Source organism: Mytilus californianus, unplaced genomic scaffold, assembly GCF_021869535.1.
Source record: "Mytilus californianus isolate M0D057914Y unplaced genomic scaffold, xbMytCali1.0.p SCAF_39, whole genome shotgun sequence".
Classification (NCBI taxonomy): Eukaryota; Metazoa; Mollusca; class Bivalvia; order Mytilida; family Mytilidae; genus Mytilus; species Mytilus californianus.
The window spans coordinates 550,598-577,237 of NW_026262689.1; the positions used below are offsets into that span (position 1 = coordinate 550,598).

General features: G+C 35.4%; 2 protein-coding genes across 2 annotated transcripts in view; one reads left to right on the plus strand and one right to left on the minus strand.

Annotated features, from left to right (window-relative positions):
- Positions 1–26,640, minus strand: part of LOC127736871 (zinc finger protein 235-like) — a 345,877-nt gene that overhangs the window by 93,501 nt on the left and 225,736 nt on the right. The gene's annotated exons all lie outside the window — the stretch shown is intronic.
- Positions 927–2,647, plus strand: LOC127736873 (zinc finger protein 239-like). The gene has a single exon (XM_052247448.1). The coding sequence runs from the start codon at positions 971–973 to the stop codon at positions 1,721–1,723; it is 753 nt and encodes a 250-aa protein (XP_052103408.1). The 5' UTR covers positions 927–970; the 3' UTR covers positions 1,724–2,647.

Below are 26,640 nucleotides of genomic sequence, written 5' to 3' on the forward strand. Positions count from 1 at the left end.
GTTCCGGGGGTTGAAACCCCCCCTTTTTTTACTATCAATGCATTTGAATGGGGACATATAGTTGGAACCCCCCCCCCCCCTTTATCCTGGGTTAGGAACCCCCCCCCCCCCCTTTTATAAATGGCTGGATCCACCCCTGGAGGTATACATCAATGAGACAGTACAGCATATATACTTCTTGTACATGTTGTATATATATAGTATATATACTTCTTGTACATGTTGTATATATATAGTATATATACTTCTTGTACATGTTGTATATATATATATAGTATATACTTCTCGTACATGTTGTGCCCCAAGGGTGACTGGGGAATAGAAGTATGGTCACCATTGGTCTTCCTCCGACCGGCAGTAAAACCCGTGCTAAAGTGGGGCGTCCGTTTGGCTGTGCGGGATGTACAAATTTGCAGCCACGTCCGGTCAGAATGGGGACGTTAAATCCGATGCCTCGTGTAAAGAGAGTGCACGCTCTTTGCACGTTAAGAACCCTTGCAACAACTCTTTTAGGGGTCCGTAGGTGACCTGTTGCAAGGCTAAATTTCTATCCAATATACCCTCATTTCCCGTGGCAGTCTAAATTTCTCCGACCTTAATCCCTTAATCTATTACAGAACCTACCTATTGTATTTATTGTGAACTTGTTCTCGTCCTGAATATGCATGAAATATTTGCACTGGACGTTAAGCAACCAACAATCAATCAATCAATCAATAGTACATGTTGTATATCACATGTATATATATAGTATATACTTCTTGTACATGTTGTATATGTATAGTATGAAATTAGAATTACCCAAACATGCTGATGCATAAATACAGTCTACAGAGAATGTTAAAATAGATATATGTTATGTGATTTTTGCAGAAAGGTATCAAAAGGTTTATGTCTAAAAAATGTTTGTTCCCTTACAGAGTCGTACAAGAACTCACATACTGTACTGGAGATAAACATTATCAATAAGATGTATGAGGGAGGAGAGGATTTAGTCACAATCAATGGTACTCTACAGAGAAACATAAACACACAGATTGGTAAAACACTTCATAAATGTGATGTTTGTGCCAGAGAATTTAGTCAAAGTAATCACTTAAAGAGACATGAGAGAACACATACTACTAGTGAAAAACTTCATAAATGTGACGTTTGTGCTATAGAATTTAGTCAAAGTAGTCACTTAAAGAGACATGTGAGAACACATGTTGGTGAAAAACCTCATAAATGTGATGTTTGTGATAGTAAATTTTCTATAAGTAATAACTTGAAGAGACATATGAGAAGACATACTGGTGAGACACCTTATAAATGTGATGTTTGTGCTAGTGAGTTTTCTCGCAGTGATGAACTAAAGGCACACATGAGTACACATACTGGAGATAATCCTCATGACTGTGATGTATGTGGTAGAGGGTTTAGACAGGTTAGTAGTTTACAGACACACATGAGAACACATACAGGTGATAAACCTCACGACTGTGATGTATGTGGTAAACTGTTTAGTCAGCATGCTTCTTTACAGAGACACATGAAAATACATACTGGTGATAAACCTCATGACTGTGATGTATGTGGTAAAAGGTTTATTCAGCATAGTAGTTTACATATTCACATGAGAATACATACAGGAGATAAACCATATAACTGTGATGTATGTGGTAAACGGTTTAGTCATCATGGTGCTTTACAGAGACACATGAGAAGACATACAAGTGATTAACCTCGTGACTGTGATCGGTATAGTCTACATGATAGTTTACAGTGACACATGATAATACACAAAGATGACAAACCTCGTGACTGTGATGTTGTGGTAAACAGTTTATTCAGCTTGGTAGTTAAAAGGGACACATGAGAATACATACAGGCGATAAACCTCATAACTGTGATGTATGTGGTAAATGGTTCAGTCATTTGCAGATTCACATGATGAGTAAACATCATGTACATACTGGAAGTAAAACTCATGACTGTGTGGTAAACGGTTTATTCAGCTTGGTACATGTAATTTACAGATTCACATGAGCATGATGAGAACACATACAGGGAATAAACCTCATTACTGTGATGTATGTGGTAAAGGGTTTAGTCAGCTTTGTAGTTTAAAGAGACACATGAGAATACATACGGGTGATAAACTCATGACTGTGATGTATGTGATAAAGGGTTAAGTCAGCTTGGTATTCGTAATTTACAGATTCACATGAGAACACATACAGGGGATAAACCTTATGACTGTGATGTATGTGGTAAACTGTTTAGTCGGCTTTGTAGTTTGAAGAGACACATGAGAATACATACTGAGGATAAAGCAGATAACGCTCACAATGAGATATATGGGGTTGAGGTTCAGTGTGAGTGATATTTACATAGACACATGAGAACTTGTAGTCAAATCAAGGCAAATCTAATTTTTGTGCCAAATGATTTATTGGAAGAAAACCATTTTAAGACTTGCAGAAAACACATGTACATTTTTTACTTGTGACAAACATAATAGATATTGTACAAGTTGTTTTCAGAAGAAATGCATTAAAGAGGCACATGAGAACACATGCTGGAAATAATTATTAAAACTTATAATTTATGTGATGTATTTATTAGGGGGTTTAGTAATAATGGAAACTTACAGACACATGAACTGAGAACATATACCTGTATACTGTGATGTTTTAATCATCATGGGCCAAACATTTGAAATAATGACTCATACAGATACATAAGAACACATACTGGTTAATTATAGTCTTTAAAATGTGATGTATGTAGTAGATGTATTTTTAGAATTGAACCCGTCAGAAGAACTCAGGTGATTTACATGTATACATATTTGATAATGCATAGGTTAAAGTTGAATTGTATATATATACATATTGTTTACCAAATGAATGTTATTTCTTTGTTTAAGGATCAGATGAATATCCATGAACATGATGAATATATGAGAGTTCATCCGGGTATTAAACTATGTTAAAATATTGTGATATGACAATGTCATGAATGTATGAGAGAGTACATCCTGGTATTAAACTATGTTAAAACACTGTGATATGACAATGTTATTAATGTATGAGAGAGTGCATCCGGGTATTAAACTATGTTAAAACATTGTGATATGATAATGTTATGAATGTATGAGACTCAGAGAATGCATCCGGGTATTAAACTATGTTAAAACATTGTGATATGACAATGTCATGAATGTATGAGAGTAAATCCGGGTATTAATCTGTGTTATATTTAAAACATCAATTTTGTGATATGACAATGTCGTAAACGTTTGAGAGATAAAAAAATAAAAATAAGAAAATGTGGTATGATTGCTAATGTCAGAGGCAACTCTACACAAGAGACCAAATGACACAGAAATTAACAACTATAGGCCACCATACGTCCTGCAACAATAAGCAAAACCCATACCGCATAGTCAGTTATAAAAGGCCTGAAATGACATATATATCATGTATATAAAACAATTCAGACAAGAAAACTAACAGCCTAATTTATGTACAAAATAATGAACATAAAACAAGTATGGTACACAAAAACAAACGGCAACCACTGAATTACAGGCTCCTGAATTGGGACAGGCACATACAGAATGTGGTTGGGTTGAAATATGTTTGGCGGGCTCCCAACCCTCCTAAGTTCATCTGGGTATTAACATGATTAAACTGTTTTGAAACAATAATTGTGATATAACAATGTCATGAATGTATGAGAGAGTGCATCCGGGTATTAAACTATGTTAAAACATTGTGATATGACAATGTCATGAATGGAGAGAGTGCATCCGGATATTAAACTATGTTAAAACATTAATTGGGATGATAAGCTTTTATTTTCTACATTTTTTTTTAATTTTGATTTGTATATTTTTTTTTCTCTTATTTTGATTTTTTATTACATGTACCTCTTGAACAGTAATATATCTTGTCATGTTGATAATAATAAATTGAACTACTTGACTGTAAATTAACTTTGCCAGTGTAAATATATGTTTTTGATTGTATTGTGATGTGTGTGTGAGGGCCTCAGGGAAGATTCGTTTGTTGTAACTTACTTTGTTTACCCTCTTTAAATAAAGAATTTATACTATAATTATTATAATTTTTATTATTATAATTGTATGGGAGTTCTTCCAGGTATTTAAATATGTTATAGCATTAATTGATTGATGATATTTATCGTCACTTTCATCATGTTCATCATTATAAGCTAATTGTGGAAGCCCATTTTTGTCTCGCCTGCGACGAAAGTTTGCGGAACATAGGTATTACCATCCGGTGGCGGCGTAAACTATTTGAATAAAGCTTTATATTTCAGAAGGTAGAAGACATGGATGCTTCATATCTTGTATGCAGATACCTTATGTTACGAAGTTTCTGTCTTTCATATGTTCAATGTCATTGACCTCATTTTCATGGTTCAATGACTGCTTGAAAAAAAGAGTTTTTTTTGTAATGTGAATTTCTTACTTATGTGTAATAGGATAACTATATTTGGTATATGGGTTTCTTGCAACGTCTACATGTCCGTCAGACAGGATTCACCTGACCTCGACCTCATTTCATGGATCAGTGATCAAGGTTAAAGTTACGTGATTAGGTCCGTTTCTCAAATACTGTAAGCAGTAGGATAACTATATGTGGTGTATGGAATGACTGTTATGGGTACATGTCAGTCTGGCAGGTTTCATCTGATATTGACCTTATTTTCATGCTTCATCGATCAATGTTAAGTTTTTTGTGTTTTGGTCTGTTTTTTCAAGTACTTTAAGCAACAGGTTAACTATAATTGGTGTATTGAATGATTGTAAGGTATACATGTAGTTCTTAGCCAGTATCACATGACCTTGACTTCAATTTCATGGTTCATTGGTCAATTTTAAGTTTTTGTCTGCTTTTCAAGTACTATTAGTAATAGGTCAACTATATTTAGTGTATACAATGATTGTAAGGTATACATGTAGTTCTATCTAGTATCATCTGACCGTGACCTCATTTTCATTGTTCATTGGTCAATGTTAATTTTTTGTGTTTCAGTCTGTTTTTTTTCAAATTCTTGATGTAATATATAGGTCAGCTATATTTGGGGAATGAAATAATTGTAAGGTGAATGTGTCTGTCTGGCAGGTATTATCTGACCTTGACCTCATTTTCAGGATTCAATGATACATTTTCGTAATTTTGTCAGTCGATCAGATACTATAAGCAACAGGTCAACTATATTTGGTGTATTGAATGATTGTGAGGTTTACATGTCTATCTTGCCTGGGTCATCTGACCATGACCTCATTATGATCCATTATCATAGAACATTGACAATGTTAAGCTTATGTGATACTTGTGGTAAAACCTTCATGTTACAGACTTTCAACATAAATTTAGTGATAAGTAAAACAGGCGAGACATTTCACCTCTGCTGGTGGACTGATAGTCCCCGAGGGTATCACCAGCCCAGTAGCCAGGACTTCGGTACTGGCATGAAAATACGGATTTAGCATTATAGAAATTTCCTGTTACAAAATGTTTGAAATTATTTAAAATTAAGGAATGTATCTCCCTCATGCAAAGCTCTGATTCCCTGCCTGGCTTTGGCTATACTTTTTTGTCCTTTTTGGCTTATAGCTCTTCATCTTTTTAATAAGCTTTTTATTTTCAAATATTTTGACCTCGAGCATCACTGAAGAGACATTGATTGTCGAAATGCGCATCTGGTGCAGAAACATTGGTACCGTTCATGTTATTCAGCGTGCGCTCTCTTGTTATTGGTGGAAGAAGCCGGTGTTCCCGGAATGAACCAACGACCTTCGGTAGAAAAACAGACATACCTAGTCAATTAAGATTTGAGTCGAATGCATTCTGGTTTTAAACTATGATAAACATTTGAAAGTATTAAAACCTTGATAATAGGTGTGTGATTAAGAATTAAGGTTTTATAGAAAACTTGTAGTCACGTGAGAGTAGGCACAGCGATAACACATGTGATGAAGGTGTCAACTGACCGTCGACCGTCAGAACTTACAGCGAAAAGAAAATGCATGTAAAGGTCATCGTACAGCCTCAACAATGAGCAAAACCCATACCCATACTTGGAGACATGTGAACACATATAAATGTTGTGTAAATGTTCAATAGGACAATGCCAGTCAGAACTTGGAGACATGTGAACACATATGAATGTGATGTAAATGTTCAATAGGACAATGGCAGTCAGAACTTGGAGACATGTGAACACATATAAATGTGGTGTAAATGTTCAATAGGACAATGCCAGTCAGAACTTGGAGACATGTGAACACATATGAATGTGATGTAAATGTTCAATAGGACAATGACAGTCAGAACTTGAGACATGTGAACACATATAAATGTTTTAGTAGACGTTCAATGTTTCAATTCAATTCGATTCAATTAAGTTTTATTTAAAGTCGATACTTAATATAATAAAATTGAGAATGAAAATGAGAAAATGTGTCAAAGAGACAACAATCCGACCAAAGAGCAAAACACAGCATATGGCCACCAATACGTCTTTAACTATGGCGTACGGAAAGGGTCAAAAGTAAAAAGAGGTGCATAAGCTATAAAATATAGCTTATGCTGCTTTGTAGCATAAGCTATATTTGACGTCCCAAAAGGGTCAATATATATTTGTCTGGTTATGCTGCATTTTTATCGCATATGCTATATCACAAACATTGACTATGCTATATTTTTAAATTGTAGCATATGCTGTACTATTTCAAACATATCATTAAAGGGTCAAAACTCGAAAGTAGCATAGGCTGTATAATTTATTTTGATTAGACTGTATATCTTACTGTTGGAAGGCGTGTTTAACGAATCTAGTCAATTATCATCACTAAAGTCTCCGCCCTTTTTTAGCTCACCTGGCCCGAAGGGCCAAGTGAGCTTTTCTCATCACTTGGCGTCCGTCGTCCGTCGTCCGGCGTCGTCCGTCGTCCGGCGTCGTCCGGCGTCGTCCGGCGTCGTCCGTCGTCGTCCGTCGTCGGCGTAAACTTTTTACATTTTGAACTTCTTCTAGAGAACCACTGAATGGAATGAAACCAAACATGGCATGAATGTTCCTTATGAGGTGCTGACCAAGTGTTGTTACTTTGTAGCCGATCCATCATCCAAGATGGCCGCCAGCGGGGGACTTAGTTTAACATAGGACCCTATGGGAAATGCATACAAATGACTTCTTTTAGAGAACCACTGAATGGAATGAAACCAAACATGGCATGAATGTTTCTTATGAGGTGCTGACCGAGTGTTGTTACTTTGAAGCCGATCCATAATCCAAGATGGCAGCCAGCGGGGGACTTAGTTTAACATAGGACCCTATGGGAAATGCATACAAATGTCTTCTTTTAGAGAACCACTGTATGGAATGAAACAAAACATAGCATGAATGTTCATTAGGAGGTGCTGACCAAGTGTTGTTACTTTGTAGTTGATCCATCATCCAAGATGGCTGCCAGCAGGGGACTTAGTTTAACATAGGACCCTATGGGAAATGCATACAAATGACTTCTTTTAGAGAACCACTGAATGGAATGAAACAAAACATAGCATGAATGTTCCTTACAAGGTGCTGACCAAGTGTTGTTACTTTGTAGCCATTCCATCATCCAAAATGGCCGCCAGCGAGGGACATAGTTTAACATAGGACCCTATGGGAAAGGCATACAAATGACTTCTTTTAGAGAACCACTGAATGGAATGAAACAAAACATAGCATGAATGTTCATTAGGAGGTGTTGACCAAGTGTTGTTACTTTGTAGCCGATCCATCATCCAAGATGGCCGCCAGCGGGGGACTTAGTTTAACATAGGACCCTATGGGAAATGCATACAAATGACTTCTTTTAGAGAACCACTGAATGGAATGAAACAAAACATAGCATGAATGTTACTTACAAGGTGCTGACCAAGTGTTGTTACTTTGTAGCCGTTCCATCATCCAAAATGGCCGCCAGTGAGGGACTTAGTTTAACATAGGACCCTATGAGAAATACATACAAATGTCTTCTTTTAGAGAACCACTGAATGGAATGAAACCAAACATGGCAAGAATGTTCCTTATGAGGTGCTGACCAAGTGTTGTTACTTTGAAGCCGATCCATCATCCAAGATGGCAACCAGCGGGGGACTTAGTTTAACATAGGATCCTATGGGAAATACATACAAATGTTTTCTTTTAGAGAACCACTGAATGCAATGAAACCAAACATGGCATGAATGTTCCTTATGAGGTGCTGACCGAGTGTTGTTACTTTGAAGCCGATCCATAATCCAAGATGGCCGCCAGCGGGGGACTTAGTTTAACATGGGACCCTATGGGAAATACATACAAACGTCTTCTTTTAGAGAACCACTGAATGGAATGAAACCAAACATGGCAAGAATGTTCCTTATGAGGTGCTGACCAAGTGTTGTTACTTTAAAGCCGATCCATCATCCAAGATGGCAGCCAGCGGGGGACTTAGTTTAACATAGGATCCTATGGGAAATACATACAAATGTTTTCTTTTAGAGAACCACTGAATGGAATGAAACCAAACATGGCATGAATGTTCCTTATGAGGTGCTGACCAAGTGTTGTTACTATGAAGCCGATCCATAATCTAAGATGGCCGCCAGCGGAGGACTTAGTTTAACATAGGACCCTATGAGAAATACGTACAAATGTTTTCTTTTAGAGAACCATTGAATGGAATGAAACCAAACATGGCATGCATGTTCCTTTCGAGGTGCTGACCAAGTGTTGTTACTTTGAAGCTGATCCTTCATCTATGATGGCTGCCAGATGGGGACAATGTTTAACATAGGACCCTATGGACAATACATACAAATGTCTTCTTTTAGAGAACCACATACTGAATGGATTGAACCAAACATGGCATGAATGTTCCTTATGAGGTGCTGACTAATTTTTGTTACTTTGAAGCTGATCCTTCATCCATGATGGCCGCCAATGGGGGGACTTCCTTTAACATAAGACCCTATGGGAAATACATACAAATGCTTCTTCTAGAGGTGCACTGAATGGAATGAAACCAAAACATGGCATAAATGTTTCTTATGAGGTGCTGATTAAGTGTTGCTACTTTGTTGCTGATTTACTGTTCAAGATGGCCACCAGGATTTTTTATTAAATTACAGGACCAATATTAAACCAAATTTGGCCTCACTCATTATTAGGGTATCTGTTATGATTTTAATCTATTTTTACATGATTTCCAAAACCAAAGTAGAATCAGGTGAGCGACACAGGCTCTTGAGAGCCTCTAGTTATCAGTACTTATAGAAATGAAATGTATAATGCGATCATTTGAAAACAAAAAAAAACTTTTTTAATGATCAAGTCCGAGTTTATTGAAAAACAAATCATTTTTTAATATTATTATATTTTATATATTCATATGTTTTGCCTGGTATATTAGTGGATTTTATCACACTGGCATCGGGTAATTTTAAAACAAGTGGAATTGGAAACGCGGCATACATGAACAATAATTTTCTTATATCATCTCTGTCTCGGGTGATGTATTAATTATGTACCCAGCAGAGCCTTTTCGCTAACAAATATTCACATGTACGTCCCTGCCGTTGCATTTAAGGACATATCCAACAATTTATTTCTGACGGTGAGAATTTTTCCCTTTAAGATATATAGGCTATATTTTACCTGCATAAATCAAATATGTAATAAAAAATATACCTTAATGTGCTACTTTTTGAGTAAAATGAGGTCAAAATTTCAGATATTTGCTCAAAATTCGGATTTGTGGACGTATTTTTCCTCCCGACAGATGTGCATAACTTTTTTGTTTTAAAAGATAAACAGATAAACACAAGCTGTTTTTTTGTTAAATTATTTATAAGTTCTCTTTTATATAAGTATCCTATAAATTTATGAAATATTTTGTTTAGAAATAACTAAAAGGACAAGGTACGATAAGCATCAGAGAACGGCCCCCGATTTCGATTCAAATTAAAAGTGATATGCCGTAAATTATAGTACTATATTTTTAAAGTTTAAAACCTATATTTTTGTAAACATCAATAGATTTGTCAACTTTCAGCTGATATTATTCATGCTTTGTTGCTGTAAACACCTCAAGATTCGCGAAAACGGCAGATAAATGGCAGTTTCTAAATCTTTTCTGCATTTTAAACTATGAGCGTACCTAAGGCCCACGATAATATTTAAACCTAACATTCCTTGAATATAAATGTTGATGCAGTTCAAATATCTTAGTGGGCCGTAGGTACGCTCATGGTTAAAAATTAAAAAAAGGTGAAAAAAAATCGTCAGTTTTCATTGAATCATCGAAATATTTAAACGAACTGCGGACCGGAGATGATTTCCGGTATTCACTGGATTCGACAAAAAGACTTTTCTTCGTGCTAAAATGGCTAGTTTTTTATGACAAATTTTACATCTACGAGAAAGGAACACAGAATATTCCTGTATTTATTATTGTATGAATTTAAAGTGAGATTATAGCAGATTGTCGGGGTTTGACACAAATCAGAAGGAACTGTGACAAACTGCAGAGAAATTTTGGGAATGTAAATCACTAACTGAAACCAAAGTTATTAAATAACTGGTTCATGCTCAAACAGTTCCTTTTTGACTAAATTTCAATATTTGGAACACTGTGACACAGACGTTGATTGGCATGTCGAAGCATACATATGTCTTTGTAGCGTAAAAACTGCACAGATTTGTTAAACATGTTATCCATGGAATGGTGTATCCTAAACAAAAACAAGTTTTGACTATTAATTCTATACTCAACAGATTGATAATGGCAATGAATGGTGTCAACATTAAATGTAAGTACAACTTTACCCGTCAGAAGCACGTATTTTGTTTTATAAATGACGAAATGGTGGCCCTGGAATCTATTAATCTCCGTTGACGCTTTTGTGAAAAGTCCTTTCTTTCACGTCCGCATTTCTTTCATGTATAGCATGCCAAGTTAACATTTTAGGCAATCGATCATTACGGATGGCGAAAATAAATTACAGAACTACAGAACAGTAAATAATAACATACATTGTATCATACGACATAAGACGACACCATGTGATAATTTTAATTATTTAATTGTGAAACTGTAACAGTAATAAAGACCAAACAAAACTATCCAACACTATTGCGAATTCATATTGTGTAATTTTTTTACCATGATGTTTATAAAAAAGAAGATGTGGTATGATTGCTAATGAGACAACTCTTGACAAGTGACCAAATGACACATAAATAAATTAACAACTATAAGTCACCGTACGGCCTTCAACTATGAGTAAAGCCCATACCGCATAGTCAGCTATAAAAGTCCCCAAAATGACAAATGTAAAACAATTCAAACGAGAAAACTAACGGCATAGTTGATGTACAAAAAATGAACGAAAAACAAATATGTAACACAGTAACAAACGAATAACAGGCTCCTGACTTGGGACAGGCACATACATACAGAATGTGGCGGTGTTGAACATGTTAGCGGGATCCCAACACTCCCCCTAACCTGGAACAGTGGAGTAACAGTATAACATAAGAACGAACTATAAAAATCAGTTTAAAAAGGCTTAACTCATCAGATGGATACAAATAGAAATACATCTAACAAAAACACGGAGTGCATGGATTTGTTTGTATTTATTGGACTTATGATTTGTAATTGTCCCCCGCCTCCCGCTGCTCTTTTTCAACGACAACGCGTGCAACTTCGTATTTCTTGTCTGAAAATTGTTCTCTACATTACTTTCCGTCATTAACATTCATGAAGTATTTGTCACTGGACGGTCAGAAAACAACATTCAATCAATCATATCTCCTCTTAATTTGCAGTACTATAATGACTTTAAACATACTTAAATAAATAAAAATGGTTATTTTTTTAATCAGATATTCATACGTCAAAGAAAAGAAAAAAAAAACGAATATTGAATATCAAAGGGAAAAAATGCATCATAGTCAAAGATATCATGCTTGTAATTTTGTATGTGTGTTTCGTGTACAAAAGGTCGATTAAAAAAGTCATTAGATCATAAAAGGCCCAAGATTCCGGAACGTTTTGCCAAATACAGATCAGGTTATCTATTCCTGAATATAAAATTCGTAGTTTGTCAAACAATTCAAAGTTTTACTCAACAGTTTATTTATTAATTTGACCATATCAATGATAATTCATGTTTACACAGAAGTGCTGACTACTGGACATCGTGTTAATGCATGGGTTGTTTGTGTCACTATTTTTAATGTGCTAACATATCACCTTAACTGGACACTATATATTCTGACTCCGACCCAACTAGTCTTTGATCTTGCCCCTTAATGTCACGCGATACGGAAAATCAGCAAATACCAATTTTAAAGTCTTTGGTTTGTCCCGGCCGGGGTCAGAACCCATGACATCTGACACTCGAGGTGAAGACGCCTCCACAAGACAACCGAGGCAACGTTTGTCTCACGAGTTTAACGCTGGGTGAGAAAATGACTAACCCAGCGAAAATGTGCACCTAAATGTGCATGTTGTTTTAAAAGATGAATATTTAATATTCTCAAATTAACTACAATAAACAAATGTGATTATAAGTATTTAATATTTCAAACTTGGAAAAAATTGGATTTTTTTTTATCTATATGTATTTAAACAGTGGACTTATTGAGGTTTATGACCCCTTCTGAAGCCATGTGAATTACGAAATTTTCAAACTGCAATACTATTAAAACAACAAAAATAATGAATAACAGAAACGGGCCATTTTGTACATATACGAAAGGTTCATGAATGTAGAAAAAAACGTCATTTTTTGCTGTATATTTATCAAATTTAAAAAAATTGCATCATTGACTTTTTCATGAAATTTGGTACAAATAATCTTAATACGTAATCAAACCGAATGTCATTTCAAAAAAGAGGGGTCCATGAACTCGTTTAAAAGTTAAATCAGTTTGAATGATAAAAATCAGTCGAAAAATGCATCTTTTGCCGATATGTCACAGTTTGACGTCGCGAAAATAACATTTTACGTTAGCAACGTCATTACCTCCCCTGTAACTGTAACGTAGGCCCTTAAGTACCTGCAGTATCATTTAGTAAATGTTCAGATCAATAGGTCTAATTATAGTATTGAATGCTTCTTTAAGTAATTTCATAGGGTTGTACATGTATTAGCGTTGACCGCGCTTCATACAAAATCTAATTCGGTCAACCCTTTGAATTTACACAAAGAAAACATTCAATTCTTAAATAAAATTTTCAAAACCTGATAATAAAATTATCAAGACTGTTGAAGACATTGTCCAAATAATCCTTGAACTCTTGGCTAAGGCCGAAACACGAACAGATATGCCAGTGACAAAAAAGTACGTACATGCAGCAGGAGAATTTGATTTCAGCTTTAAAGTGGGACTAAGTTCATAATTTAATGAAACATTTTTTTAAAGTTTTTAAAAATATTCACTGGCTATAGTACTGCTCTTAATAAGACATTTACAGCGGGAACATTTTGGGGACTACTCTTCAGCTGCCGACGCCAAGTTCTTAATTTGAACAAGAAATATAGAAAAGAGTCTTAACGGGCTATTCCTTAAATTAATTCTAGAAAAATTGCATCCAGGAAACTTACTTTCTATTTTGAAGTGCTACCAAAATCTACGTTTTATCATACATAATTCTATAGTTTTTGGAAATATTCAGAGCTCCCTGTAACATCCATAGACAAATAAAGAACAAAAAAAAACCAGAACAGAATGAATTAACTATTTCCTTGAAAATCGGCACAAGCAATAAAACAGAATTTCAGCTTTAGAGCGAGAGCAAGAGGTCATAATTCTATATAACACAATTTTGAAGTTTTTAGCCGGACAGAATCCAGAAACATGGGGAAAAATTAATATATCTCATAAGTGAAAAAGTTCGTGTATGTTTTGTTATAATAAAACACCCATGCAACCACGCATCCCATATTGCATGATAGGACCCGACACTACTTTTATTTAGTGTTTCGGCAGTTAAGCTTGGGATGGTCATTTTAAGATGCATTATTTGAATATAATCAAATATGAAAGTTATTCATGTATATATTGATATATTTATATTTTAATTCTTCTTCAATAGATCTAGTTATTATGACAGATCTGCCATCATCAGGGGTCCAACTGTCAATTTTATGTTAAAGTCTTTAACTTTGATCTACTAAGCATATCTCCAACACTCTTGTGTTTGCTATACGCAACAATTGGTGCTGTATTGAATATTTGTACACAATCTTCGTCTAACTGTAATAAATGCCCGTGTTTCATAATACGTTTCTTTATTTTACGTATATATGGATTATATTTAGTTATTAAAACTAATGGAATATTTTGTTTTTCTTTTGATTTGTTTTGTTGTAGTAATTCAGTACTGTGAATTGATAAAGCATCAGTTATACCATAGATGTATAAACCCACATCTATGGTAATACTATCATCTATTTCCACGTGCACGTTATCATAACCCCTATCTAATAATTTCACTTTGAAATTAGTTAGATTGTTTATTAATTTGTTATGGTCACTTGTGTTTCTAATTTGCCGTATTGCTTCACCTTTAATAAATCCTCTGAATACATGCTGTGAGTGACAGCTATATCTGTGCAGAAACAGATAAGAATTGGTTTCTTTAAAATGTAGTCAAGGTCAAGCATGCCATGTGTTGTAAATCTTTGACCTTTGATTACATCAACATCTAAGAACGACATTTTATCGTTTGAGATTTCATATGTGAACTTTAATAAGGGGTTATAATTATTTGCTAGACGAAACGAATCTTTAATTTAATCTAGATATGCAGATCTGATTAACTTTCATAACTTTGCTACTGCAAAAATATTTTGTCATTGTTCATTAATTTTAACTAAATAAATGATTAACTACGCAAAAATTACTCCAAGTACAGTACTTGTCTGTACTTCTACAAGGAGGGTTAATATTTAAAAAGAGAGGCAAACGATACCAAAGGAACAATCAAATTCAAATGTCGAAAACAAACCGACACAGCCATGGCGAAAAACGAAAACCGACGAGAAGACAAACAGCAGCCAACATATCACAGCATAGAAAACAAAAAACTTAGCAACACGAAACCCATTTAAAAACTGGGATGATCTCAGATGCACCGGAAGGAAATTAGATCCTGCATTTTGGCCACGGAGGATTTTTTTTCAAATATGAAAGTAATTATGCAATAACAATCATTATTAGAAAGCCTTCAAAGTTTGTTTATATGAACATCAAGATTATTTTTCACGCGTGTTATGGGTTATTTTCTTTTTGACAGCGTATTTTTCCTAGATCCAGAAATTTTTGTAGTACAAAAGGTATATGTTTCAACACAGGGAGAAAAATTTCGCACCCGGTGGCGGGCTACATTTGGCCCCTTAAAGAAAATGTGTACAAAATGTTGTATCATTGCCATTCTTCCCCCCAGCGAAAAATTGGCATACGTATACATATAGTCACGTTCCCCCCATGCCAATCTTTCCCCCACAGTATAGATTTCACTATATACAGTCATACCTGTTTTAAGAGACCACTTTTGGGATAGCAAAAAAGTGGGATCTTAAGACAGGTGGTCTTTTAATAAAGGTTCGATATTTATGAAATGCTCTAAACAGAGGGATCTAAAATCGGTGGTCTTTTAACACAGTGTTTTGCTTAATACAGGTGGTCTCTTAAGCAGGTTTGACTGTATGTCTAAAAATTAAAATCAGTGTTAGACATATATTTTTATGTTGACAAATTGTTTGCCCATTTACATTTACACAAGTCTGTCTGCATTCTCATCGGTCCGTCTATGTGTCAACAAGTCTGTCTTCATGTTCACCTGTCTATCTACATGTTTACGAGTCTGACTATGTGCACTAGTCCGTCTACATTTTCACCATTCTGTCTATGGGTCCACTCGACTAGTCTGTGTCTACATGTTCAAAAGTGTGACTACATATTAACCAGTCCTTCTTTGTGACTTCTTTTCTGTCTACAAGTCCAGCAGTCTGTCTCTGTGTTCACTATAGTCTATTAACATGTTTACCATTCTGTGAATCTGTCCACCAGTCTGTCGACATGGCTATCAGTAAGTCTATATGTCTAACAAGCTGTGTCTACATGTGCATCAGTCTGATACATGTCCACCAGTCTGTGTATGTATCGAAAAGAAGATTTAGTATGACTGCTAATGAGAGACTCATCAAAAGAGATCAAATGATCGACACAGAAATTAATAGCTATAGGTCACCGTACGGTCTTCAACAATGAGCAAATCCCATACCGCATAATCAGCTATAAATTAACACGATTTTTCACAATGAAATGAATGCAACGCTTTTCTTGGTGAGTACTTTTTTTCAGGTAATGCAAGATGCAAAACTAATTTGGTCTCAATTTTTTTTATCGTCTAGATATAATTTTTTCACATCGTAGGTGTCCGTAAATGACAAAGTCAGTCATCGTGCTTATTTATTTGTGTGCACCCTATCTTTAACTTTGTGTTGTGCAACACAGGTCTGAAAATTGCAAACATTTTTTTAGGGGCCAGCTACAGCCCGCCTCCGGGTGCGGGATTTTCTCCTTGTGTTGAAGACCCATTGGTGACCTTGGGCTGTTTTCTGCTCTTTGTTGGATGGTTGTCTCTTTGATACATTCCCCATTTCCGTTCCAATTTTGTTGTTTTCAAGATGGAAAAATGCATAACTTTATATAAATACAAACAAAAAACAATATCCCAACTTCTAATTACGTAGGTTTTCTGTCTCTGCACGGGTTTCTCATCGTTGTTTTTTTATATTTCTTATTTAACTATTCCTTACTGGCAATTCCTTTTTTCGTTCAAATGCCAAACAGTTTTCGGTGGGGTTCATTATAAGTCAAGGAAAATTTTAATATGTATCGCCAAAACAATTCACGTTGCAATTTTTTTTTTCTGACAACTGCAGGCTAGTATAACTAGTAAACTAGTATTTCAATGACGCAAATAAAGCATAAAAAGCCTACTTATATCCGGTTGACAAACTGTTGTTTCACAACCATAATAAATATACATGTTTTCGCAGTTAATGTCTGTCTCTGCATGATTGGTGCATATGGCAAAATTAAGTGTACTTTGCTAATTTGCATAGCGGCCATTTTGCTATATCATGACGACCGCCATTACATTAGGACTATATTTGCCCCTGAAATAAAAATGCCAATATGCCAATTCCTAAATCGAATCCACAATTTGTCCGCATATAGGTGAATTGTTCATGTTTTTAGGCTTCTGTCCGTGTACAAATGAACATTGTCTATTTTGAAATCATTCGGCCTTTTTAGTTTGAAAATCGGAAGCGTAACCAGGTGGTAACCGTAGTATAACTGCTATATAAAATGACGCAAAATCATAAAAAAGCAAGATTCAAAACACAAATTAAGATGCAAGAAGATGTTGTTCATGATTTGTCCGCATATAGGGAAACACCTTGTAGGTTGAATTTTAAAGTTAGATAACTTTTAACTTACCTGCTTTCTTAAGTTTTCGGCCAAATTCATTCAAAAACATGATGATTTCAACCTTTCCATTTCGTAAAAAGTCAAATTTTAAGCATTTTCCCTTAGAATAACACACATATTATACTAGGAGGTGACTTTAACCTGCCAGATATCAACTGGGACAACACCACAGTGAACACCAACACACAGTATGGACAGGAGATCAACTCCAAACTTGTTGAGATAATAACAGAAAACGACTTCATTCAGATGGTAAAAGAACCCACCAAAGGGAAAAACATACTTGACCAGATATTTACCAACAACCCAGGACTGATAGAAAGAACACAAACACAGCCTGGAATGATCGACCATGAAATCGTGATTACAGATATCAACATCAAAGCAAAAGCATACAGAAAAAACACAAGAAACGTTTATATTTATAAAAAAGCAGACATGAATAGTCTACAAAATGATATTGACCAAGCCTTTACAGATCATTTGACGGACAAAGATAATCTCACGAACTCCGTTGAAAATAACTGGAACTTTTTCAAAGACACAATGTCAACAGTGTAAACAAACATGTCCCACAAAAAAACCATCAGTGGGAAACAAGATGTGCCGTGGATGAACCATACCATCAAGCGACTTATTAGAAAACGTCAACGCAGATACAACACAGCTAAAAACTACGATACATCAGAAAACTAGAAAAAAATACAGAAAAGCTAGAGATATTGTCAAGCAGACCATGACAGAAGCCCACGATAAATACATCAGGGGTATATTGAACGATGACAGTGCTAATGAAGAACAGAGAAGGTCTACCATGGTAAAGAAATACTGGGAATACATCAAGTCCAGGAAAAAAGACAATGTGATCGCACACAAGCAGTCAACTACAGGCCCGTCTCTCTAACCTCTATATGCTGTAAAACAATGGAACATCATCTACCGCCATGTAATGAACCACTTGGAAAAACACAACATTTTAGTGGACTACCAACACGGTTTCAGACAACATCGCTCCTGTGAAACACAACTGGTGAACACCATAGAATCAGTGGCACGATCTTTGGATATGAGAGAACAAATACATATGCTTGTCCTAGATTTTTCTAAGACATTTGACACAGTCCCACACCAGCGGCTATTGCAGAAAATGAGCTACTACGGTATCCGCGGAGATGTTCTGGGTTGGATAAGCGCATGGCTTACCAAACGAAATCAACGAGTTTGTGTAGATGGTGAAATAAGTGATATGAAAGCAGTACGTTCCGGTGTACCCCAGGGGACGGTCCTTGGACCCTATGTTTCCTGCTGTACATCAACGACATAGGCGATTCTATATCGCCATGTACCAGTCTACGACTGTTTGCTGACGACTCCTTTTTGTACAGAAGCGTCCATAACTCGGATACATGCCAGCAGTTACAACAAGACCTTACGCAACTGGTAGAATGGGCAAGACGCTGGCAGATGACATTCCATCCAGCATAATGTTTCATCCTTAGGGTAACCAGAAAACACAATCCTGTTGTTCACAACTACCATATGATGTGACATTACCTGGAAACTGTTCAGCACTACCCATACCTCGGCTAAGAACTATCAGAGGACATGAATTGGGACCACCATATATCAAAAGCAACATCAAAAGCCAACAGAACACTTGGATTTTTAAGAAAGAACTTAAATAAGTGCCCACAAGACATAAAAGAGAGCGCATACAAAACATTAGTTCGACCTCACCTTGAGTATGCATCTACAGTGTGGGACCCATATAAAAAGTGCCATATTAACCAAATCGAGATGGTACAATTAAGAGCAGCCCGATTTGTAACAACAACCTATTCTCGGGAACCAGGAACTGTAACCAACATCCTACAGACATTTGACCGGCCAACACTAGCAACACGAAGACAAGGAGCCAGGCTCATACTCCTTTATAAGATCCTACATAGAGAAGCATTAGTCATTATTCCAGATTACATCAGGAGACCCAACTGTAACAACCCGACAATACCACAGAGTCAGGTTTTCCAGAGTCAGCACCTCAACGGATGCCTATAAATACAGTTTCATCCCAAGAACAATTGTTGACTCGAACCAACTACCTGAAAGTGCCATCCAAGCCCCCACAACAGACGCCTTCCGGGTCTGTTTGTGGTAGTTCCTGGCGTAACTATTGATACCTGATTTAAACCCTGTACAGTTGTTGCAAACATCACATAATTTTATTTGTGTTTGTTGCTGTAAATACACAAAAGTTTTTGTTTATTTTTAACTTGGCGTGTACTGGTTGACACACGCGCACAGTATATCTGCGTTATGGAATTTTCGACTGCAGATTAACCACATAGAAGAAGTAGAAGAACATTTTTGTAAAAATCCGCCAAAGGAAGTTTTCAAAGACACGTTAGTTTTAGATCCATGACGGAAAAGGACTAGATTATCCGCAAATTTGATATAATTTGTATTTTCAATCTTAAACTAAGGGAAGTAATTCAATCAAAAGGGCCAAAGTCACGTGGTGCAAATCATATGAATAAAGTACCTTTGATTTTGCCATATGGTCCTTTTTTTTATATGAAATGTAGCATTGTTTCATAGATATATATCTCGTTAGTAGTTATTTCGTTATCAAAGAACAACCCATCTGGAAGAATATAATCATATTAGTTGAAATTGGCCTTGACATAGCTTTCGGTAAATGAGTGTGCTCCTATTTCGGTGCTTTTTTGTAAGTTAATTGTTTATTAAAAAAGCACTTATACTCCCATGATATGGACCTATGGCTTACAAACATTACACATGATATACATATAATACAGTAAAGCAACGAAAATGAACAATATTGTAACCCGTACCTCTACAGTTTTGTTGAAGCAAATTGCAATTGATATTTTACAGTTTTTTCCTATTGTGTGCTGGCCTAGGTTGGAGCTATTTTGTGTTTTTTTTTGGGGGGGGGGGGGGATGGGGGGGATAAGGTGTCGAGCTCCCACGAATATGTTTAATCCCGCCACATTCTGTATGTCCCATTCCCAAGTTAGATGCTTGTAGTACAGTGGTTGTACTTGTTGTTGGTTCATTTTGTTTTCGTAAACTATTTTGTTTTAATAATAAGGCCATTAGTTTTTTTCGTTTGAATTGTTTCACATTTTTATTGCCGGAGCATTTTATAGACGGCTATATGGTATGGGCTTTTCTCGTTGTTGAAAGCCGTATGGTGGCCTCTAGTTACTTATTGCCACGTCAGTTTAATTAGTTGGATATTTGTCTCATTTATGCTGGATAGAGTCGACCCTGTACACGTTTAGGGAATGCGGGATCTTTTTGTAGATCTTGGACAGCTACAACTAATGGGGTAGATATCTGCATTCGATTGATGTAGTTTCTGGTAATTCCTGTACATCCACGTCTCTCATGCTGGTTGGACCGATAACCTCTGGGTTTTATGATGTTTCATTCGTATCGGACTTCTTCTGAAGGAAAGCTTTCAGGCGTCGAGTATTTTTCTCTGTCCAGCTTTCGATGTGTTCTTTTTCTTTGTCATCTCTCTTTTTGTTGTTATCTTTCCTAATGGCGGCCATCTAACTGATAGAGTGTACTGTCCATTCCTCCTGGTTAAAGACCAGTCGGCAGTTGTACTTCCTTGTACAGCTAGTACATATACCGATGTGACATAATTGGGTAGAGATAGAGTAGGTTCTTTGCATTATTCATATGAAGTCATTTTACCGTACTAGTACTACGAGACATCATAAACATGTCTGTCCAGGGGAATGTCTTCTTACTGACCTGAAGTGGTTTAACTAATTGTATTCGTCTAGTCATATGATACTTAGGGTTCACGAATGAAAATTAATGAATGTGATCACCACATAGGAATGTGCTTCAGATATATAAGTATTCTGATTTCTAACTGACATCGCCGATGTTAATAATTTACAAGGGGGGACATTATCTTCTCGTGCTATTAGGTGGGGGGGGGGGGGGGGGGATTGGCCTGATCCTGGTTCCCCACTTTCCCATCGCGCTAAGGGGGAAAAGTAGGATCATGCCAATTTCTTCGGGGGGAACTAGATCGATCCAGTTCTACCGCCCGGAAAAATAGCATGAGGGAAGAATAGCTATAGGATACCGGCACATAAAGAATTTGGCGGAATTCAAAATGTGTGTGATAGTGTACGCCCGACAGTCCGACTGTTAAATAGTCCGACCCATCTTAACTTGTCTAAGCAATTTCTCTTCACAGTTTACCCCGAATATGATTTAACGTAACATATTGTAACAATACGCACGTGCCAATATGCAAAACCAAACATAAAGTGTACATTTGTTTTAACTTCTGCAATTAAATGTTTAAAACTATTTGAACCTTCAAAGAAAAGGACTTTGGCCAATTTTCCCGCCTTTTGTTCATATACGTACTGATGTAGTTCGATAATTGAGATAAGCAATCTCAAATCAATCAAACATGTAATGAGTTTTTTTTCTTGTTTTTTTAATTATTAAACAGTGCTTTTTAAATCAAAGATAAAACCAAAATGCTGATACTTCGAATAAATTTTTCAGGAACTTTAAGATTTAAACATTTGTTCTTCTTCATGGTTGTAAAACGGTGATGTGTGTTCCCCGGTTGATGATACAAGCACAGGAAGTGTCAAAATATGGCTCTGTACTATATTTGAAGTAAAATATATATGCGCTAATGTTGTACAAAAGATAATTTCGAGGAGATAGATTTAAAGCATAACTAGAAAAAGAAGCACACAGCATGAAGAAAAAACTACAAAAATAGACGAAAAAACGTGAGTGAAGTATATGGATACCGTCACGGAGTATGGTGATGTATGTAGCATAGTATAGTAATGTTTAAGAAATAATTGATGCAAGCTATAATTTATTGTAGTTTTAACATTAGTAGGCATTATATTCGTGATTATTTTTGCCCGAGAGATGGTGTGGGCTAAAATAACACGAATATAATGCCTACCCATGTTAAACTACAATAAAGTATAGCTTGCATCAATTATTTTGATTCTGATTAGGACAATTAAGGTAATGTCTATGTTCGATGTGTATAAGTGTAGAGGGTTTGTGTAGGCTCTTCCATGAACCTCCTCCTTTTTTTGTTGTAGACAAGCAAATGACTATCATTGTGATTTTTGAAAGGGACGAGTTTGAACAGCCAGCATGAACGGATGTCGTATCTAGGTCAAATATGTCAATTTCCAATTGCAACACATTACAGTCATACTAAATGAATTAGTAACAACATGTGCATCATTTAAGAGTTTGGAAGTGTTTTAAGTTAATGAAATATATTAAATGCATGCCAATTTGATAAAATTCATTATTCTGCAGTAGTCAATATACGCATGTGCAAACAAATTTTATTGGATTTAGAGTATGGGTTTATTCACAAAGCGAAAGAAGAGTGTCAAATTAGAATCAAAGTTAGACAACAAGGTATTTTTTTAGACCCTTTGATAAATATAATTGTAGACAGTTTTTTAAATGTTGCAGTTTTCTTCATAACTAAGGTCCGGCGGTACTTCCTTGAGTCACCTAAGCAAGATTATCAGTTACTATTTCAAGATTTTGTATATTCATTTTTAACTTTAACTTGCACAATAAATCTGGCCAAGTGTTTCGATATGTCTTTGTATATATTTTCAACATGTTCGTTCCTTTTTACATCAGAAGAAAGAGTTACTTCGAAGTGTTTAGGAATATCGTTGAGAATAGTGTACACAATTTCATCATGAATAAAAATGGTCATAATCGCCTTAAGTTTCAAAATGCTTACAACTTCCAACTTTTTTTCAATGTCTGAATTTTAATCCAAAGATTTTTGAAGATGTCAATATTGTAACCAACTAGTGTTTGAATTACACCAAAAATAATGGCACAGTCAGGAACACAATGTTCAATGGTTGTCGCTTGTTGATGAGGTTCATAAGTGTTTCTAGTTTCTTGTTTATATAGATTAGACCGCTGGTTTTCCTGTTTGAATGAGTTTACGCTAGTCATTATTGGGACCCTTCATAGCTTGCTGTTTGGTGTGAGCCAAGGCTACGTGTTGAACGCCGTACTTTGACATATAATTGTTTAAATTTACAAATTGTGACTTGGATGGAGAGTTATCTCATTGGCACTCATACCACTTCTTAAGATTGCCAGTTGCCTTAGTTACAGGATCAGGAGACGAAAATAAAGAAAAAAAAAGGTATAATAGACAAACGGAAGTCAGTAGTCCGATGTCGGTAATCTGCATCTTTTCTGCCTTCTTGGTCCTGATGCATGTATACATTTTGATAATCAATTTGACATTATAATTATAAAAAAGAAGATGTGGTATATTTGCCAATGAGACAACTCTCCAAAAGAGACCAAAATGACACAGAAATTAACAACTATAGGTCACTGAAAGCATGTCTTACTATGGCATAACATTTTTATGGCAGTGACAATATACAGCTACATCCAGTTTGATGAATCGATTTTACAACTGTGCTATCATCTTGTTGTTCTATTTCACATTTCTTTTCTCCTTTACAACAGCCAAGAGAGAACTGAGGAATGTTGAAAATGAGTTTACCAATTATCATCGTCAATTTGTATCGATTTAAAACTGTCTGAACATTGGAAGATACTGTTTATTCTTTACAGGTGAATCTGGTCACCATAAATCCTTCGAAAATGCTGACAAATACAAACTTTGAATATCGATCACGAATGCTTTTGCAATTACAAAAAAATTATGTCTCCTTTACGTTACATACGGAAGCGTATTAGCGCCACACATTTTTTTTTAATTTTTCTTCCTATCTTTGCGTTATTACGCAAACCTTTACGTTATAACGCAAACCTTTGCGATATAACGCAAATATCTTAATTTCGATTATTCATTAAGTTGTGTATATATTTCCGTCTGTCATTCTTTTCGGTTGTGATATACTAGTAGATAAAAAAAATAACATACATACAAGGCCAAATCATTATAATAAATATGCAAAGGAATGATGGCGTGCAATTATACATAAATTAAGACTGATTTGTGCATCAGAAAAGTATATAATTTAACCCCAAAAAAGATAAAGTATAGTATATAGACATATTTAAATTGAAAGATCAAAAATAATGTCATACAATTGTGAAACTTCCAAGTCAAATAGATAAAATGATCTTTCTGCTTTAAAATGAATTATTAATCAGGAAACATTTTTTTTTTTATAATTTTGATGCAAGAAATTTCAGAATATGATAAAGATTTTTTAATAGAAAGTCATTGAATTTTCATTTCAATATAGTGAAGTGTTTTTAAGATGCTTGGGTAGCATTTTGAATGGAGAGAACATAATTTAATTAATAAAACATCTTCATCCTATACATTTATTGCCAAAGGGTAGCTTGTTTGAATCTAACCAACTTTACACAGTTCTCAAACGAGAGCTTACTTTGGAAGTATATTTATATTCGGTTATAGCTATATAAGCAGGGTTGATTTTTTTCTTCGGTATAACCAGTCAAATTACTCAATTTTCTTTGTAATATATATACTAGTAGTAACCTGGATATCGTTTTTGGGGGCCTTTATAGTTTGCTATTCGGTGTGAGCCAATGCTCCGTGTTGAAGACCTTATTTTGGCTTATGATGGTTTACTTTTACGAATAGTGACTTAGATGGAGAGTTTTCTTATTGGTACTCATACCAAATCTTCTTATATTACTCTGCTCATTATTAGTCAATGATATGTTCTAATTATTCAAGTATTTTAATTTGCAATGACTACAAAGGTGATACATTTTAATATGTACAGCCTCCTCCATTAATAACTGCTGTTTCTTTTGAATCTTAAATAAGAAATAAGATAAAACAAATGTTTGCGTTATTACGCAATTGTTTGCGTTATATCGCTAATGTTTGCGTTAAAACGCAAATGTTTGCGTTATTTCGCAAATGTTTGCGTTATAACGCAAAGGCTTGCGTTATATCGCAAATGTTTGCGTTATAACGCAAATGTTTGCGTTATAACGCAAAGGTTTGCGTTATTTCGCAAAGGTTTGTGTTATATCGCAAATGTTTGCGTTATAACGCAAAAGTTATAACGCAAACATTTGCGATATAACGCCAACCTTTGCGTTATAACGCAAAGATAGGAAGAAAAATTAAAAAAAACATAAAATGTGTGGCGCTAATACGCTTCCGTAACACACTATTAAAATTACCTTTGTATATATTTTTATAAAACGTATTGTTCATTTGTAATGCCATATTTTTCGATACAATTTGACATTCAATCTAGCTAGGTATTTGCATAATATTGAAGTGTAAAAACTGTTATGCAAACTTGTTGTCTGCCCATAAAGTGAGAACTGTAAATAATACCTTGTCCATCGGATTTTTATGATTGCGAAATCAATGCTTTAGAAAAAATTAAAAAGTGCCTAGAATATCAACCTAACTATTATTTGTATTTAGATTGTAACGATACAAAGTGGATGTGTTCATGAAACTTTTTTTTTTGTTTTGTTTCAATTATTTTTATCTATATGTAGTAATTAATACATGACTTCCAACAGTTTAATAACGGTGTAGAATGGTAACGGACTTATCGGGTTTTGTCGGCGTTCCGCCCTAATCGGGTTCGGCAACGGACTCATCGCGTTTTGTTTCTAGAAAGTGACACAAAATGTGCCAAATAGACGAAAAGAAGTCGTAAGTGTTTATGTTTATATGATCACGGAAGGCACCAATGATCTAAGTTTGCAATATTTTTCATTTTGCTTCGGTTCCACTCATGGTTTTTCAAAGAGCTCCACTCAAACAAGACAACCGGCCGAAGACAGCTTCTACTGGTGTGGTTTCCGTTTAAATACACAGTATATTGGAATGTGGACTTTTTGTGCTCCTTTATTTCATGCAAAATACATAATAAAACCTCTTGTGTGCATTCAAAAACTAAAAATATCATATATTAAAGCTTTTTCAAAATTGCTTGGCAGCGGCTAATCGGGTTTCTCTAAAATGACGTGTTTTTTTTTTGGCACCGAACTGTTGGGGTTAATTAAGCACTGGAT

Excerpts from the sequence above, each read along its gene's own strand:
- LOC127736873 (XM_052247448.1), top strand. The coding sequence starts at position 971 with ATGTATGAGGGAGGAGAGGATTTAGTCACAATCAATGGTACTCTACAG.